Source organism: Diceros bicornis, chromosome 26 (assembly GCF_020826845.1).
Source record: "Diceros bicornis minor isolate mBicDic1 chromosome 26, mDicBic1.mat.cur, whole genome shotgun sequence".
In the NCBI taxonomy this organism is placed as follows: domain Eukaryota; kingdom Metazoa; phylum Chordata; class Mammalia; order Perissodactyla; family Rhinocerotidae; genus Diceros; species Diceros bicornis.
The window spans coordinates 38,743,992-38,760,176 of NC_080765.1; the positions used below are offsets into that span (position 1 = coordinate 38,743,992).

At 50.5% G+C, this 16,185-nt stretch overlaps 1 protein-coding gene across 7 annotated transcripts in view; it reads right to left on the reverse strand.

The window, feature by feature from the left end:
- CLEC16A (C-type lectin domain containing 16A) overlaps positions 1 to 16,185 on the reverse strand; it is a 215,440-nt gene that overhangs the window by 40,450 nt on the left and 158,805 nt on the right. For all 7 annotated transcript variants that reach the window (XM_058570052.1, XM_058570053.1, XM_058570051.1 and 4 more), the window contains exons 19-21: positions 15,700 to 15,851; positions 13,240 to 13,444; positions 11,387 to 11,554 (exon numbers count right to left, since the gene is read on the reverse strand). In XM_058570052.1, the coding sequence (XP_058426035.1) occupies positions 11,387 to 11,554; positions 13,240 to 13,444; positions 15,700 to 15,851 (525 nt within the window). The remainder of the gene's footprint in view (positions 1 to 11,386; positions 11,555 to 13,239; positions 13,445 to 15,699; positions 15,852 to 16,185) is intronic.

The following is a 16,185-nucleotide window of genomic DNA, read 5'->3' on the forward strand; positions in this document are numbered from 1 at the left end:
ACGACCTAAACATCCATCAGTAGGGGATCGGCTAAATAAATAGTGGTTTGCCCACATGACAGATTGCTCTGCAGCAGTCAGAATGAATGAGGGTGCTCTTATGAACTAACATAAAAAAAAATCCAAGACATACCGTTGAGTGAAGATAGCATTCATTTAGGTTAAAAAAAAAGGCAACATAAAACTATAGTACAAGTACAGTATGTAAATGTCCAGAAAAACATACAGAAAGTTGTACACGAAGCTGAGGCAGGGGGTACCTCTATGGAGAGACTTTTTCTCATCCATAGGATGGGCATAGCACCACCTACAGCACAGGGGGCGAGCGCCAAGGGAGGGGCTGAGTGGGCCTTGGGTCTCTTCTGTCCACCCCCTTCTCCCCTGCCCTTCCCGACCACAGTCAATCAAAATCCCAGGTCCCCTGACTCACCACTCCTCTGCCTTAGAAGCCTCAATGGCTTCCTGTTGCTTCCAGGGTAGAATTCCAACCCTTCAGCAGGCCTGAAAGCCTTTCACCATCTGACCCCACCTAGCTTTCCAGCCTGTCTCTTATCACTCCCCTACCCCACGGTCATGTCCACCAAATGTCGCCTGCTCCCTCAAGCCTTTGCACACGCTGTCCCCACTGCGCCTGCCTCTTTGCTCTGCACAACCTGCTTATAAGTCCATCTCCTCCATCCAGTCCTCTCTGTATGCTCAGCACAGTATGTATTTCATGCACGAGCGACCTCAGTAAACACTCGTTGAACACATCCTCCCTTCCTGACCCTATTTAGTGTATCTGTCATGTAACTTCCTTGGAATTTTTAAAATCCTTTTTAAAAATGCCAGTTCTTCCCTCACCCATCCCCCTATTCCTTCTCTCCCTGGTGGTCCCCTATCCCGGCCCCTAGGAGCTGCCACATGCCTCTCTGTGAACCATCAGCACTATTCTTGTGTCTCATCCCCACCTTCTGCTTTGGTTCTTCTCACTCTTAGTGGATCCTCATGAATCAACAACCCTCCTTCTGGCAGTCTGCACACTCAGCAAGGCCACTTACTTGGCATCTCATTCTCTTGGATCCCAAGGTAGGCACTATGACTGGTTCTTGGGAAGTGGTAAAGTGGTTCTCAAACCCTGTTCCAGGGGGGGCCCTGGGGTTCCTTGAGCTATTTTAAGGCATTTATTTTAATATCCTGGGAGATATTTTAAGGCAAAAAACAAATCAAGGTGGTCTTTTTCCAATTCACAGATAAACCTAAGGGCTAAAATTTTCTCTGTTTCTGAGTATTTTCCCTCATAAACGAGCCTTCAATCCTTGGCATTTGCTATCACTTGTCTACTAATGACAAAGTGTAGTTGATAAAACAAATGACTCAGCAGCAAAAAATGAACAGAAATTCAATAGAAAAGGGCTCGGAAAGTGTCTTCAAATAATTTTATGGACTTTTTCTTTAGACACAGAGACTTGTATCCACAGAATACAGAATGTTCTCGGCTGGGTTCCACGCTCCTGGTTCACGTGATGGAAGAGAATACAGCAATAGTTCCTGGGGTTCCCAAAGCACACCTGGTTCCCAGGTGTTCTGCCACTGAACAGTCTTCAGGACAGAAGACACAGTAGTTCATGAAGTGGGAAGCAGACCGGCCTGGTGCAAATCCCAGGCTGGCCACATGTGAGCTGTGTGACACTGGGCCAAGTGCTCCTGTTCTCTGAGCTCAGGCTTCCTGGTCTGAGGAACGGCCTCCCGGGGCTGCTGTGAGGTTCGGCAGGGACTACCTGGCCCAGGCAGGTGCGGACTGAATGAGGTGTCAGCATCACAGGCATGCGTGCTGGGCTGGGGGCCGCAGGGGATGGAGCTCTGTCCTTTGGCCCTGGCTCTGCCTCTAGGAGCTGTGGGACCTCATGCAAATCACAAAACCAGGATCCTCACGGCCCTCCTGCAGGAGGAGGCAAATGCTGCCCCAGTGTTTTATCAGCACCTGATGAAAGCCTTTCTGAAATGAGCAAACCTGTACAACTGCAGGCTGTCTTTGCTATTTACAGCAGCAGGGGCTACTGGATGATTACCTTTGTACAACTGATCTAACACGTAGAAGGGGACTCTATTACTTGGGGTCCCCAGGGTAAGCCCTGACTAATAACAACAGTGACAACACTGAGAGCCGCCAACCCTCACCGCATACTGCACACATGCGGGGCACCATTCTGGGCACTGACGAGAATTGACTCCTTTTATGCTCCCGACAGCCTAAGGAGCTAGGTGACATTTTCATCCTCATTTTTTTTTCTTTTTAATTGTGGAAAATACACATTCCATAACATTTACCATCTGAACTGTTTTTTAGCGTACAGTTCAGTAGTAGAATTTAAGTACATTCACATTGTTACGTATCATCCCCATTTTTTGCATGAATAAACAAGACAGAGGGGTGAACTAACTGGGCGGAGGCCGTGACCGAGCGTAAGGCGGAGCCAGGACTCGAGCCTGGACTGTCTGCACCAGGCCCGTGCGAAGCCAGCCCCTTCCGCGGATTCTCAGCTGGGCAAACACTCCGCTGCTGAGAACAGAAAGCCCACGGAGGATGAACAGAAAGCACGATGGGAAAGGACAAAGGGATTTACTTCAGGGACACCTCAGGTGGCGAGATTTAGTGCTCTCTATCTCTTCTCGGTGCTTTTCCATGTTTTCCAATTATTCTGCAATAAATGTGCCTGACTTGTCCTAAGAAGCTCGGAGACGAGAGCGGACAGCAGCTGTAGTCCACGGGGCAGGGACAGGTGTGTGCCGGTGTGCCCTCTAGCAGCTGTGCCACTTGCTCTGGCGCACGCCTGCCCATTCTGTGCGGCCAGCGAGGCTGTCCCCGTGGGCCCACCAGAGCCACAGAACATTCAAGGCAGAGCCCAGGTCAAATGGCGGAGCGAAGATGGGATTCTGGTCTCTTCCCACAACCTCCTGCATGGGCTCTCCACGCTCTTCTCTGTGCGCAGCCTGGCAAGTGTTCCCTGCTGTCTGACATGCTGTTGTCATGACAAGACTCCAGGGCACGCAGTCGCTTCAGCCATCTGAGGAGGGTAATGACCCCGAAAAGTGAAGCAACACTCAATTCTCCAGAACTCTTTTCTCCTCCCTGCCTCCATCCCCCAGAAAGAGCGCATCTGGCGCACGATGGCTGGCTCTGCCTGCTGTGTGCTGCGTTTCGCAAGGGAGGGCTCCTCAGACAACAAGGGCTAGCGTGTCTGTTGGGAAGCTGTCTTTCTGTGGCACGTTCCAGGTGAAGGAGCCTTGTGGGCCCTGATCAGGAATGTGGTTCCTTCCCAGGCTGTGCGCTCCCAGCCTGACAATGTCTTCAGGTTCTCTCTTCGCGGCTGCCGCGGGGCCTCTGAGAAGAGGCCTGGCAAGCAGGCACCCCCTGGACTCAGCTCAGGGCTGAGTCTGGAGTGGGGCCCGGTCCCCACACCCCCAACCCAGCCACCTGAAGGCTGATCTCTTAGAGACGATTGCCAGAAAGCTTGGGAAGGAGCTCAAATCCTGTTGCTTTTGTTCAGGCAGGATTTTGAAGTCCCATTTCTGCTTTTTGGTCATGATAGATCAGATCAGGAGCAAATTTGTACAAGGACAGGCCTTTGCGTGACCCTGACCTCCAGCCTGGTTTGGAGGTGGTGGCTGTGGCAGAAGAGTGTCTTTCTGGATCACTGCTTTGCAGGTTTGTCCCTCATCCAGCGGAGGCAGGGCTTGGAGCAAGAGGACTCCAGAGTGTGCGAGTGTGGCGGACAGAAGATGGGCATGGGGAACGCTCTGTCTATGCCAGGGCCACAGGAGATCCCCTCTCTAATGGCGACTGTCCTGCCAACCTCTGACCCTCAGAGACAGGTGGCAGAGCCGCCACGTGAAGCTGCTCCGCCGTCACCAACGCCGGCCCTGAAGCAGACGGGACCTGGAGGCAGGAAGCAGAGGGAGGATCTGAGTCGCCTCTGTGAGCTCTGTGGCCTTGGTCTGACCCTCAGTTTCCTATCTCTAGAGCAGGGCAAATGATACCAGCTTCCAGCCCCATCTGAAGGATAGAATTAATGCATACAAAGTGCAGGGCACCGTTAATTCTTCTGGGCCAACTGTACTCCACACTTCCAGAAATAGATGACTTTTCAGTCCGAGACACACCTAACGTTGGAGCCAACAATGGGGTTTTGCCAGATACCAGTGAGGCCTCAGGTGGGGAGAATTCACCTCAGCCGTGTCAGAGGAATTAGAGGAGTTAAAGGGCGTGGTAGGGGGAAGCCTCGCTGGGGGAGGGGTATCTGGTGTGACCTTGGGCAGGTCACACGCAGAAAAGGAAAATGGCAAAACCTTCCTTCTGACGAAGACCAAATGAGAATCTGCATAAAGGGCTTAGCAGCTCAATACATTTTGATAAAAAAAAAAAAAAAAGGCCTCGGGGCTCAGAATCAAGTGGCTGTCACTCACACCCCGCAGTGGCTGGGGAGCTGCAGGCTGGGAGGGGTTAATATGGGGCTGGGGAGACTGTAGGGCAGCAGCAGGCGGGCAGGCAGCTCGCCCTGCCCCCCTCCCGGCTGACTCCAGAAAGGGTATATTTTGCCTCGGGGAGCTGGGAGGAGAGAACTGGCTCCAGTTTTATAATCGGAAACAAGAAAATAACAGGCCTAAAAAATTAGTTTCTGGGAAACACTGCCACAAGACGACATTAGCACCTAGGACGTTATCCCAGGGGAGAAGGCAGAACTGAGGTCTATGAATTAAACAGCGATTGGTTTTTTTCCCTTTTTTTTGGATGTCGGTCGAGGCTTTGTGGTCAGCTCGGCTGGCTCCAGGCACACTGTTATCTTTACATTCTTCCTCAGTTACCCAGCTGCCAAAGCCTCCTCTGGAAGCCCGCTGCCTTTCCGCGGAACTACTAAGTGCTCTGGGCCAGGGACTGGTAGGGCCGGTTTGTTTGCCTTTGATAAAGACTACACCTGTGGAAAGCACAGCCCTCGCAGGGCTCAGGGACTGAAATGTTTGCCCAGAGACAGACGGCACCCTGGACCCAGGAGGACAAGAGCTGGGACACACGGAGAGCACAGCAGAAGAAGTGAGGCAAGCAGACTCTCTAGTTGGCACACGAGCCACCACCAACTGGTGCAGGTGCCAGACCCAGGCGTGAGACAGACAGTACAGCCCCCGCTGTTGACAGGCTGCGGGGAGAATGAGAACAGCCCAGCCTCCACCCACCCATCCACGTGCCCACCACCTGGTCACCAAAGTGCCAGCAGTTGAGGGCAGGACGAACAGGGCCCCCGCACCTTCCACACTAGTGACGCAGTGACGTAGACAAGACAAAAGGGGCAACTTCAGCTAACGGTAAGGGCTCTGAGGACCATGGGAAAACACTTCCTCAAAAAGTCAAATGACCACATGACCCAGCAATTCCACTCCCAGGCAGAAACCCCACAGGACTGAAAATAAGTGTTTAAACAAAAATTTGTACCTGTACACTCAGCAGCACTACTCACATTTGCCAAAAGGTGGAAACAACCCATACGGCAGTGGACGGGTGAAAGAACGGATACACTAACTGTAGTCTATCCACACGAGGGCTATTATTCAGCCAGGAAAAGGAATGGAGCTCTGATACACGCTCCAACATGGACAAACCCCCAAGACATGATGCAAAGTGAGAGAAGCCAGACACAAAAGGCCACATGTGGTATGATTTATATGAAATATCCAGAATAGGTAAATCCATAGGGACAGAAAGCAGATTAGTGGTTGCCAGAGGCTGGGGGCAAGAGGGAATGGGGACTGACTGCCTGATGGGTACGGGGTTTTATTTAGGGTGATGAAAATGTTTTAGAACTAGTAGAGGTGATGGTGGCACAAGACTGCAAATGTACTAAACGCCACTGAACTGTACACTTTCAAATGGTTTTATGTTATACGGATTTCACCTCAATTAAAAACATAAAAACCAGCTGCTGCCCAGAGAAGGCCTGCGGGTGGGTTGGGGCCCCGGCGGAAGGCCTCCGAGGGGCTATCTGAGCAGAGCCCTGAATGCTGAGAAGGAAGCAGCCTCACGGAGGGCTCCAGCCAGAGGGCAAGCGGCATGAGGACAGAGGTCCTGAAGAGGTGCGCTTGGCCCTCATGAGGCACGGACAGAAAGCCAGTGCGGCTGAAATGCCGGGTTGTGTTACCTGCAGAGAGAGCTGATGGGGGGGAAGCGAGAGGAGCTGATAGTGGAAAGGGGGCAGGGGCCATGGAGAGGGCCTGGGGACAGGGCGTGGTGGACGGTTTCAAGCAGGGTAGAGAGCATGAAAGAGGCAGACTCAGTCCCTGTCCCTGGAGCCAAAAGGCTGGTGATGGGGGGCAGCTGATGATAAACAAGGCGGGGAGGGCTCACTTTTCTTGGTCATGTCATTAAGCCCCCATCAGTGAGGGTCGGCGAGTGGCAATCTGCCTGGCTGACCATTCAAATCCCCGCAACGCCCTATGGGCTGTAGAGCCCTACCATCTGGATAAGAACTAGGCAGGGCGTGGAGAGGACCTGAGCAAGCGGGACTGCAGTATCTGCCAACCACCCCCGGCCGCCCCGCCCACCAGGTGAACGCCTGTGAGCAGGCGCAGGGCCAGAAGGAGCCTGGGAGTGGGGATGGAGGCTGCTCTGTGAGGCCAGAGCCCTGGCCCTTTGACTGGAGGCCACTGCCCCCACCATGCCCAGGGTCACTTTCTAAGAACAGCTTCTGCTCTGGGGTCTGCTGGTCCACTTGGTGTTTATGGACAGATGCCCTTGTGGGCTAGTTTTGGACACCCCGCCCGCTTGGCAGATTCTAGCAATCAGCTGTCACCGTAGGTCGACAGGACAGGTCCTCGAGGGCGCTAACCACGGAGCGCTGCACCTCAAAGGCAGACTCCAGAGCTGGTCATGCTGACCACTGACTAACCGGTCACCACCCACCCCCTCCCCAGCCAGGTGTGCACACAAGCCTCTGCCCTCCTGGAGCCCAACGACCATCCCCTGGGCGCGAGAGCCATAAAACTAAAATTGGCCGATCAACAGAATTTGTGATTTCTCTCCAAGCCAAATGGAAGAAGAACAATACACCAAAGTGGTTACTCACCTATTAGCCCTGATTTATATTCTGCTTTAACATCTCTTCCAAGGAAATGAAAGGTATATTTTCATCAACTAGAATCATTTATAGCTTCTAAAGGGGAGACAAACTGCTCTGTGACAATTCCCTGGGCCTGCGGATGAAGTGGGAAGACGTATCATGACAGAGCCAGCTCCTCCAGCACTCACCAAGGCCGGCAGCCAGGGCTGTTTTCTCCCCTGGGAGTTATTCCCCGGGCAGGAGCGCAGATCCTGCACCGCCTGGGAGTTTGCAAGAGTGCAGCCTATGGCAAGGGGCCCAGAGCGAGACCATGCAGCGGCGGGAAGGGGCACCCTGCTGTGCTCACGGCCCGATGGCAGCATGGACGCCACGGCATCGGAGGCCAACCTGGGCCATGCTTCTGATGACCGCTCCAGCCCCACTCTTGGTCTTCTGAAACCTCTGAGTCAGGTGAGGGCGGTGGCATTCAGAGACGTGCAACCAACGCACATCTGTCACCTGGGTGCGCCTGCCCCCCAGGATGCACACCTCGCTCTCCTCGGTGATAGAAATTAAGCAGAGGGATGCTGCTTACGATCTCCTGGGAGTCTCAGTTCCCTCCTGAGACTAAGCGCCAGAGACTAAAGCGCCCGACGTCTAGGAACCCTGGGAGGACTTCCTGTCTTCCTGGTGTTCAGGTGAGGGAGACGGCATTGCGTGGGGTCTGCTCCAAGGCTGTGCAGGAAACAGGTGTAGGCTCCCTCTTCATTCAACAAGTGCTGAACGAAGGCACGGCGCTGGACGCTGACATACAGCAGGGGCCAGGACAGACCAGGCCCCCATGGAAGTGACACCCTCCATGGGCGAGAGAGACCATGGCCAGGTAAGGAACCCCAGGACCACGGAGAAAATAAACCAGGCTACTGGGATGGAGGGGAGGGGGTAACCTCTGCCAGGGGGGGATCAGGAAAGGCCTCTCTGAGGAGGCGGCAGGCAGACTGAGGCCTGAGCAATTAGTAGGAGGCAGACACACACAGATCAGGGGAAGAACATCCAGTGCAAAGGCCCAGAGGCAGGAGAGAGCTCCAAGACGTAGAGCAGTGGTTCTCAAGGCATGGTCTGGGGAACCCTGGGGGCCTCCCAGCACCAGAACCACTTTCATAAAAATCACAAGACAGCCTTTCCCTTTTACATTCATTCTCCCACGAGAATGCAGAGGAGTTTTTCAGAGGCCACAGAGCAAATGCTATCACAACAGACTGAAAACAAAAGCAGATACGAGAATCCAGCTGTCTTCTATTAAGCCAGATATTAAACAGATCTGCAAAACTACAAAACATTAATTTTTTGTTTTGAAAAGGACAGTTATTGTTCATAAAAAACTGTTATTTAAAGGGGTCCTGAGGTCAAAACTTTGAGAAGTGCTGACTTAGAGGAGCAGCAGGGCTGGTACAGCTGGGGTAGGGGATAGTGTGAAGGGAGGGGCTGCGTCTGAGAGGCTGGCTGGGGCCAATCTCACGATGATCACACAAGATCAGAGTGAGAGGTCTGGATTTTGTTCTAAGTGCAATGAGAAGCTACTGAGGGTTGCAGGCAGGGGCATGATATGATCTGATTTATGTTCTAAGAAGATCCCTGTGGACGAATGGAAGGGAGGGGACAAGACTGGAAGCCAGAGGATACTGAGGATGCTGCTGCCGTGATCTAGGGACAGACGCTGGAGGCCGGGATGGGGAGAAGAGGTGGGGGACATTCTGGAGGCGGAGCAGGCCAGTGGGTGTGGGAGAAGAAAGAGAAGAATTAAGGATGAATCCAAGATGCTGGGTTGCTATGGGGCCGACTACTGAGACAGCAGGCAGTGGAGGGGCGGCATGGAGGAAGAGAGAGCTCCCCTAGCTCTCTCTGAATCATGCTGAGGTTCACGGGTTTCCACTTGCTCTTTAGATCACATCTCCGGCCCAGGCCAAGGTAGGAGGACAGCGAGGTCTCTCTATCCAAGGGCCCAGAGCAGCCGCCCTGGGGGGCACATCTGTGAGAATGTGCCCCCCCCCTCCACTCAAGTGGCACTTCCAGGCTGTCAGGGGAGAGACAGCCACGGGGAGGATGGCCTCCTTCAGCAGCTACCTTTAACTCGCCACAGTCCCAACTGGCCCAACCTCACAGACCCTGACCCTGGGACCAGCAACAGGACAAATGGGCATTCCAGCTGTGTCAACCCTCTGCCAGGCATGCCCACGCCCCTGCAGACAGGGCCACATCCCCAGCACTGAATGACCTCACACCTCCCCTGGAGCCCAGGAAGGGTGGAAGAAGTAAGTAATAAGTCATTGTAAAGCCTTCTGCAAACAGAGAGATGATTATGCAGATGCCAAAGAATGTGACATTGGCTCTATTTATTTATTTACACTCCCCTTGTTCCAAAAAGGATGGAGTAGAAATAAGGCCTGGGCTTTTCTCCTTAACCCGTTAGTTCTCAAGGTGAAAGAAGCCACAACGGCCCTACAGAAATGATTTCTTAACTAATATAGTGTTATGTGTCAATTATATCTCAATAAAAAAAATTACAAAGTGATGCTTATAGAAATATAATAAAATTACGACTGTATGTTAAAAAAGGAAGAAAGAAATGGTTTCTTACTAGGCCAATCTGTATTTAGTTAACCCAGACTCATGGTGATCATTTATATTTACTTAGCAACGATCTCTACAGAATACGAAGCAACCTGGAGAATTTTTAACAAAGAATCCTCCAGACTCTGGAGCAGGCAGAATCATCTCACATTTTCCAGCTGGAAACAGTGGCAGTGCTGCAATCAGTCTCGTGGCCTAAGACTGGTTTTAAGAATGAAACAGTCACAGGCTGTGGGTGGCAGCATGAACCGGTACACTTTTTCCAGAGTGCATGTTGGGGCTACACAGATCAAGATGAAAAAGCTCCCCTTTGACTCAGCAGATCCGCTGCTGGGAACGTATCCCACAGAAACGTGAGATATGCACAATTACACTAAGATACCCCAAGGATGTTCACTGTGACACTGGAAGAGCGAAACACTGAAAATGACTCAAATATCCATCAATATAATATGTTATAAAAGGTATTTTTGGTCCATCCATACAATAAAATACCATACAACAGTTAACGAGCACGAAGTCAATTTACGGATGCTAACACGTAACAATGACTTCTCATTAAGTAAAAACATCAAGGCGCAGAATCGCATATATGGCATAACCCCAGGCATACAAACAGACAGGCAAAAACATATGTATGACATACAAACAAGTATTTCTGGAAGGATGTGCAAGAAACTGTTAACAGTGGTTACTTCTGGGGCCAAGTAAACTTACTTTTCATTTTATCAAGTCCTGTTTGGATTTTAAAAAATCATGTGCTTACAGTATATATATTTCCAAAATAAATGAATCAAACCAAAGAATGAAAATAGAATGCATCATGAAGTGGGAGGGAAATAAGGACCCTGATTCTGGTCAGGTTCTTATGGCTGCATTTTGTTCCCAAATCGGTAACTGCTTTTGAAAATATTTTGCAACATTTGCAATTGAAGTTCGAAACCCTAAACATGGAGAGGTTAAGTTGCACGGGACAGCTCGGCCAGTTTTCTGAAGTTTTGTAATCAAGAGCAAGGTTCTCTTTGGGGGGACTAGGGTGCATATGGATTTACTTGAAGCAGATGTACGAGAACAGGAAAGGGAGAGCCTGCCTGCCCTTCTGGAGAAGCAGCTCTTTCTGCTGCCAAGCTGACCATGAACTTTCCATTTGCAGTTCTCTTTCAGGGGAGGGTGAGCGGGGCTTAGAGATGAGCTCTGGTGAAAGTGGGAAGAAAGGCTCCCAGACGGGAGACACTGGCAGCCGCCCCATGGGCAGCGGGGCTTTCTTCTCAAGTCTTACTTCTTCAGGGAGCTGTAACAGGAACCACACACACTCTCTCTTTCTAGTCATCCTACATGGAGAAGGAAATTACTCTCCCACAACCTCATTACTAATAATCTAAGTATTTCCAAGAAATCTCCAAGAAACTCCTTAGTCTTAGTTCTAAGAAGCCCTTACACATCCCCAACAAATCTCTGGAAAACCAAACTCTGCAGCAGAACACCAAAGAGAAAGCCAAGCTTGCTTTCTGGGGCTTGTGTTTAATCTTGAGCTCTACTTTGATAAATTCTAAGAAACTGGTGTTTCCAACTGACTGGATTTCTCAGAGGGGAAGGGATGCTTACACGGGCTCAACAGAGAGAAAGTCCTGGAAACACCCCCCAACCCCAAGAGGAGCAAGAGGTGGCGCAGGGTGGGGCCGGCTTACCTGGCACCTTGTCCACAGACGCGAACACCGAGCGCTGCACTGTGGGGTCGCTGCTGCCCCGGCGGCACTGGTCGTAGAAGCGGAAAGGCAGGTGCTGGGTGGAAGAGGAGGAGCCGAGACCAAACCCCAGGACTTCGGTGGCTGGCTGAATCGGGAGGTCCAGGAGGGCTGCGTGCAAACAAACCCGAGGTTCATGCTCAGCACGCGGGACGGAAGCACAGGTGGCGAGACCCTGGGTGGGGTGGTTGTAGCCACAACGGCCATGGTAGCCTCGAGCTGGGGAGACCAGTGAGACACCAGAGGTCCTGCCTGAGGCTCCAAATACAACTGGGGCCTGGCGAGGGCTTCAGAAATGGATGCGGGCCAGTCTCCACCCCAGATTCTCGGCCTCCACACACAAAAGACCCTTGCCAAGGCCTAGCCTCGGGGCAGTTTCAGAGCCCCAGCAAATGGGGCCACGTCTGCATATATACATGGAGATATAATATATATCTATGCGCATGGAGAAGAGTGTGTGAGAGAGAATATACACGCACATGCACATGTGTATTTATGAGTGTGTGTTTATCTGTCACAGTTGCCATCCTCGCTTCCATAAACAAATCTCATGATATAGCCACTTGGAGGGGCTTTTTAAAACCAATTTAAGAAATACCCAAGGCGTTAGTTCTAACAACCACTTTACGGCGTAATTCTCAATTTTCAAATGAAATACTTAGCCTTCAGGCCAGCTGTGAGAAATTGCTTTACATTAGAAAAAAACCCTCTGAAAATAAATCTTAAAAGAAAGGACTGAATGATTTAAGTCACTTTGCACATTACAAAATGCTTCTGTAATGATTTTGTAGGCCAACTTTCAGCTAAGGGAGAAATAAGACGAGGATGATGTGGGATGCAGGCCTGCGCAAATCAACGGGGCATGCACGGGAAGTAACTCAACCCACCTCGTCCAACAACCCCGCCCTCCAAGTGTTTATTTTTAGGTGATCCCTTGAGAAAGCTCCTCTCCTCCAGCAGTGGGCTGGACATCCTCCCAGCGACCACACTAGAACAACCATTGGTGCCTGAACTGAAAGGCGGTAGTGTCTTGAGAAAGACTGTTTATAATTCTAGGAGTTGATAGAACGCCTTTTTCCCCCGAGGAGAAGGCTGTGCCTTCCGCCCTGATGACTAGCACGTCCCTCTCTCAGAGCCTTTACTTCTAAGAAAGCTGGGGTCTCAGTATTGGGCCTTCTTACAAATTCACCACAATCCCTGCAAAATGTAAAACGACTTCCCAATTCAGTACTGGGGCACGGCACCTCACCAAGCAGGGCCACTTCTCATGAGAGCCGGGAAGGGAGAGGAGGAAGGGTAGGAAGTTCTGCATTGGGTTCTGCCAACTGGCTGCCTGTGTGACTTGGGGCAAGTCACTGAGCCTCAGTTTACTCTTCTACAAAATGGACAGAACAGGCCCTACTGGTCTCAAGGGTTGTTTTAAGGACTGAAGGCGGTAGAGGAATGTTGAGGCACTTTGTAAACATAAGCTAGAGAATTTCCGTGTGCAGGAGTGACAACAGTTGTCCCACGCTGATGCCTGCCTGTTCACCGCCTCCTGCCTGGGACAGAGGGCTCTCCTCCTCTTTCACGCAGCCAGAGAAACTCTCTATAAATCAAATACTTAGGAAGTGGGGAATTCTGAGCAGACTCTCCATTCTCTCACTGAAACACAATTAATTCCTGAACCGCATGTGTCCTCTTCTAGAGGAGTTATGGGGTGTCTCAAGGTCAATGTGAGAAACAGGCTGACAGCGCTGTAGCTGCTGCTGCCCCCCGAGGGCTCAGAGGACACTCCACCAGGGCCAGCCACTCACCAGCTATCCTCTGCATCTTCATGCGCCTTGCCTGGATGCGGCCCTTGGCCAGGCGCTGCTTGGCGATGATGCAGCGAATGTGGTCCGGGAAGAGGAAGGTGGCCTGGAGGATGGGGAAGGGCTTAGAATGGGGGCTGGATGCAGGCTTGTGGATGGTGATATTCAGGGCACGGCTGTCGTCCTCCACGCCAGTCACCTGCATGTCCTGCAGGGGGAGGAGGCAAAAAAAGGGGTTTTCATTAGGTTTAGGAGGGGCGTAGCTGCTTAGAAGCTGCAGGATCCATGTCTCATCTAGAAGGAGGTCTTCCAAATTCAACTTTGCTTTTGCTCTGAAGGAGACCATCAGCCTTGACTAAGAGAGTCAAGGTGGGCACAAACAAGACCAGGCCTAGTGGGAGGAGACAGGGTGGCAAGCACAGAGCTTGCTCAAGGAGCCGATGCTGGTTGTGGTGGCTAGTACTGTCCCCACAAGGACCTGAGTTAGCTACCGAACAAGCAGGTCCACCGCCTCTTCAAGGGGCTACGGTAAGCCCAAGAATCAAACTCCAACAATTCTTACTGCTGAGAAACCAGAGACAACAACCCCAAATTCCTATCTCCATCTGGCATGATCTTAGGTATATGCACTCATCAACTGACCAATTTCTTCGTTTCTCTTAAGAAGGGGGCATTGTATGTACACCCATTTGTATGTCTCTAAAGAATTTCTGGTCCCTAAAGGAGAATGCTAACCCTGAGAAAGGGACAGGAAGGGCCATTTAGCAGATATCTGAAGAAAGCTACATTTGAAAAGTGGAGAGGAAACTAATGTATAGCAAGAGTAATAAGGACGAAGCCAATCTAAAACCTCAGAATGGATTGTGTGTAAAGAATTTGCTTCCCACAAAGGTCTGAGATGCTTTAAGATAAAAGCATGAGACAGGGGATAGACATGAATGGCCGAAATGCTGGAGAAGGTGGGATAAATGTTGAAAAAGGCCCACGAGGTAAGATGGTTACTGTCCATAGGCAGTAAATCTGGCACGGGCTCTTTGGAAATAATCCCTGCACTGAAATGTTGCAGTGGGGATTAGATGAGATATTACGCATTTAAGGCAGAGAGGCTGGCAGGTAGTAACAGCCTGACAGATGGTAGCTGTTGGAAGATGACCAAAAGAAAAGGTTTATGTGGCTTTCATTGTCTGATGGAGGCGTGTATTAATCCTTTGAGGGAGAAAAACACTTTCCTGACACTAAATTCTAAAGGAAATTGATCATAAGCCTAGATAAATAAGAAGCACTAAGTTACCTAATGGACAACCTCTTACATGGAAGTCTTCTAAATGAAAAATTCTTCATATAGTTGTTTCTCACATCACCCTTCGCAAAAGACATTTTTAAAATGGAAAGATCTTGAAAAAGAGGAGGTTGGGGAAAAGGTTGCAATAGCATCTTCAAACACATGGGTGGTTCTCTTGGAGAGCAGGACACTGCCAGCAGGTCACATTGTGGAGAGACGGATGTGCGTCAGCCCGAGCAAGGCCTTGCCAGCAACCAGGACGGCCCGCAAGGAAACGGATGGCCTCAGAGCAGGGCAAGTCTTAGGTCTGGAAGAGTCTGCCGGACGGTCAGGGACTGGGGGTCTGACAGGGGATGTGAGCTGGAAGGCAGTTTTCAACTCTTCTGGTTCTATGCTTCATTCAATCAATGAGCTGGCATTAGTCACCCATCATAGAGATGAACATTAAGAAAACCCAAGCCCCAACGTGTTGTTTGGCAATTTAGAGCCCAGCTCTGCTGGAGAGGGGGTGAGGACAAGTGACCTCTCATAAACTGCCAGTGGCAACAATCATTTCAGAGAGGAATTTGGCAGTGTCTATGAACACTAAAAATAGGCACATCCCAACTTCTTGGTATCTGTCTAGGGAAACCCTTGCTCACGTGCACAAGGAAGTAAGGACAATTCTGTCCACGGCAGCACTGTTTGTAAAGGGAAAAGCTGGAAATAGCCACAGGGCACTGTCTAACTACCTGTGCCTTGCTATGGTCATGCAGCAGTTAAAAGAATACCAGTAAATCTGCATAAACTAACATGGTCAGCTCTCTAAGACAAACGTTGAGTGAAAAAAAGCAAAGTTTAGAATATGCTCAATGTGGCACTATAAAAAATACACACACACACTCCCTCTCAAGTATGTATACACAATTTTAAAAACAGTACATGTAGTTATATTTATATATGCATTTGGCAGAGCACCAGATCTGGAAAGATCATACTGATCATGGAGAAGAAAGTTTCAGAATACAAGGTTTTGGTCAAAGAGGACTTGGTCTTTATCTGTACAATATTTTAGCTTTTCTCAATGATACTCTGTTCACGTAGCCCTTGTGTCATCAGAAATTAACTGTAGATGAGATATTTGTATGTGTGTGTTTGTAGAGCCAACCAAGAAGAGCTTCTGGAGTTCTTGGCCACCATACCTGCAGAAGGCCTGCGAACTTGACTACTCCCCAGCCAAGCCTGGACACGTCGGGCTCCACTAAACTCATCTGGTAAATATCGACAGCCAGGAAGCGCTGGACCATGCCGCCATCCTTGGTGATCACCGTGCACGCGATGAGGTCACTGTTGTCTAGGAGGAGGGAGATGAGAGCAGAATGAGGCACAGTCCGGCTGCCCAGCCTGATGGAGACACTCATCTCGGTGGTCAGAGCCCAGGTTTGGAGTCACACACACCTGGGTCTGAGTCCCTCCTCTGAGTCATGCTGGGCAACTTTTTACCTCTCTGAGCTTCATGTTCCTCATCTGAAAAAGGAGGCTCATGCCTATCCCTCTCATAGCGCTATTTGTGAGGATTGAATAAACACATAAAGCATTAGTACAACGTTTACTGCACATTAGGTGCTCAAACTGTAGCTAAAAAAAGAACCAATAAACTGAGATTCCCAGTACCATTTCAGTGCTTC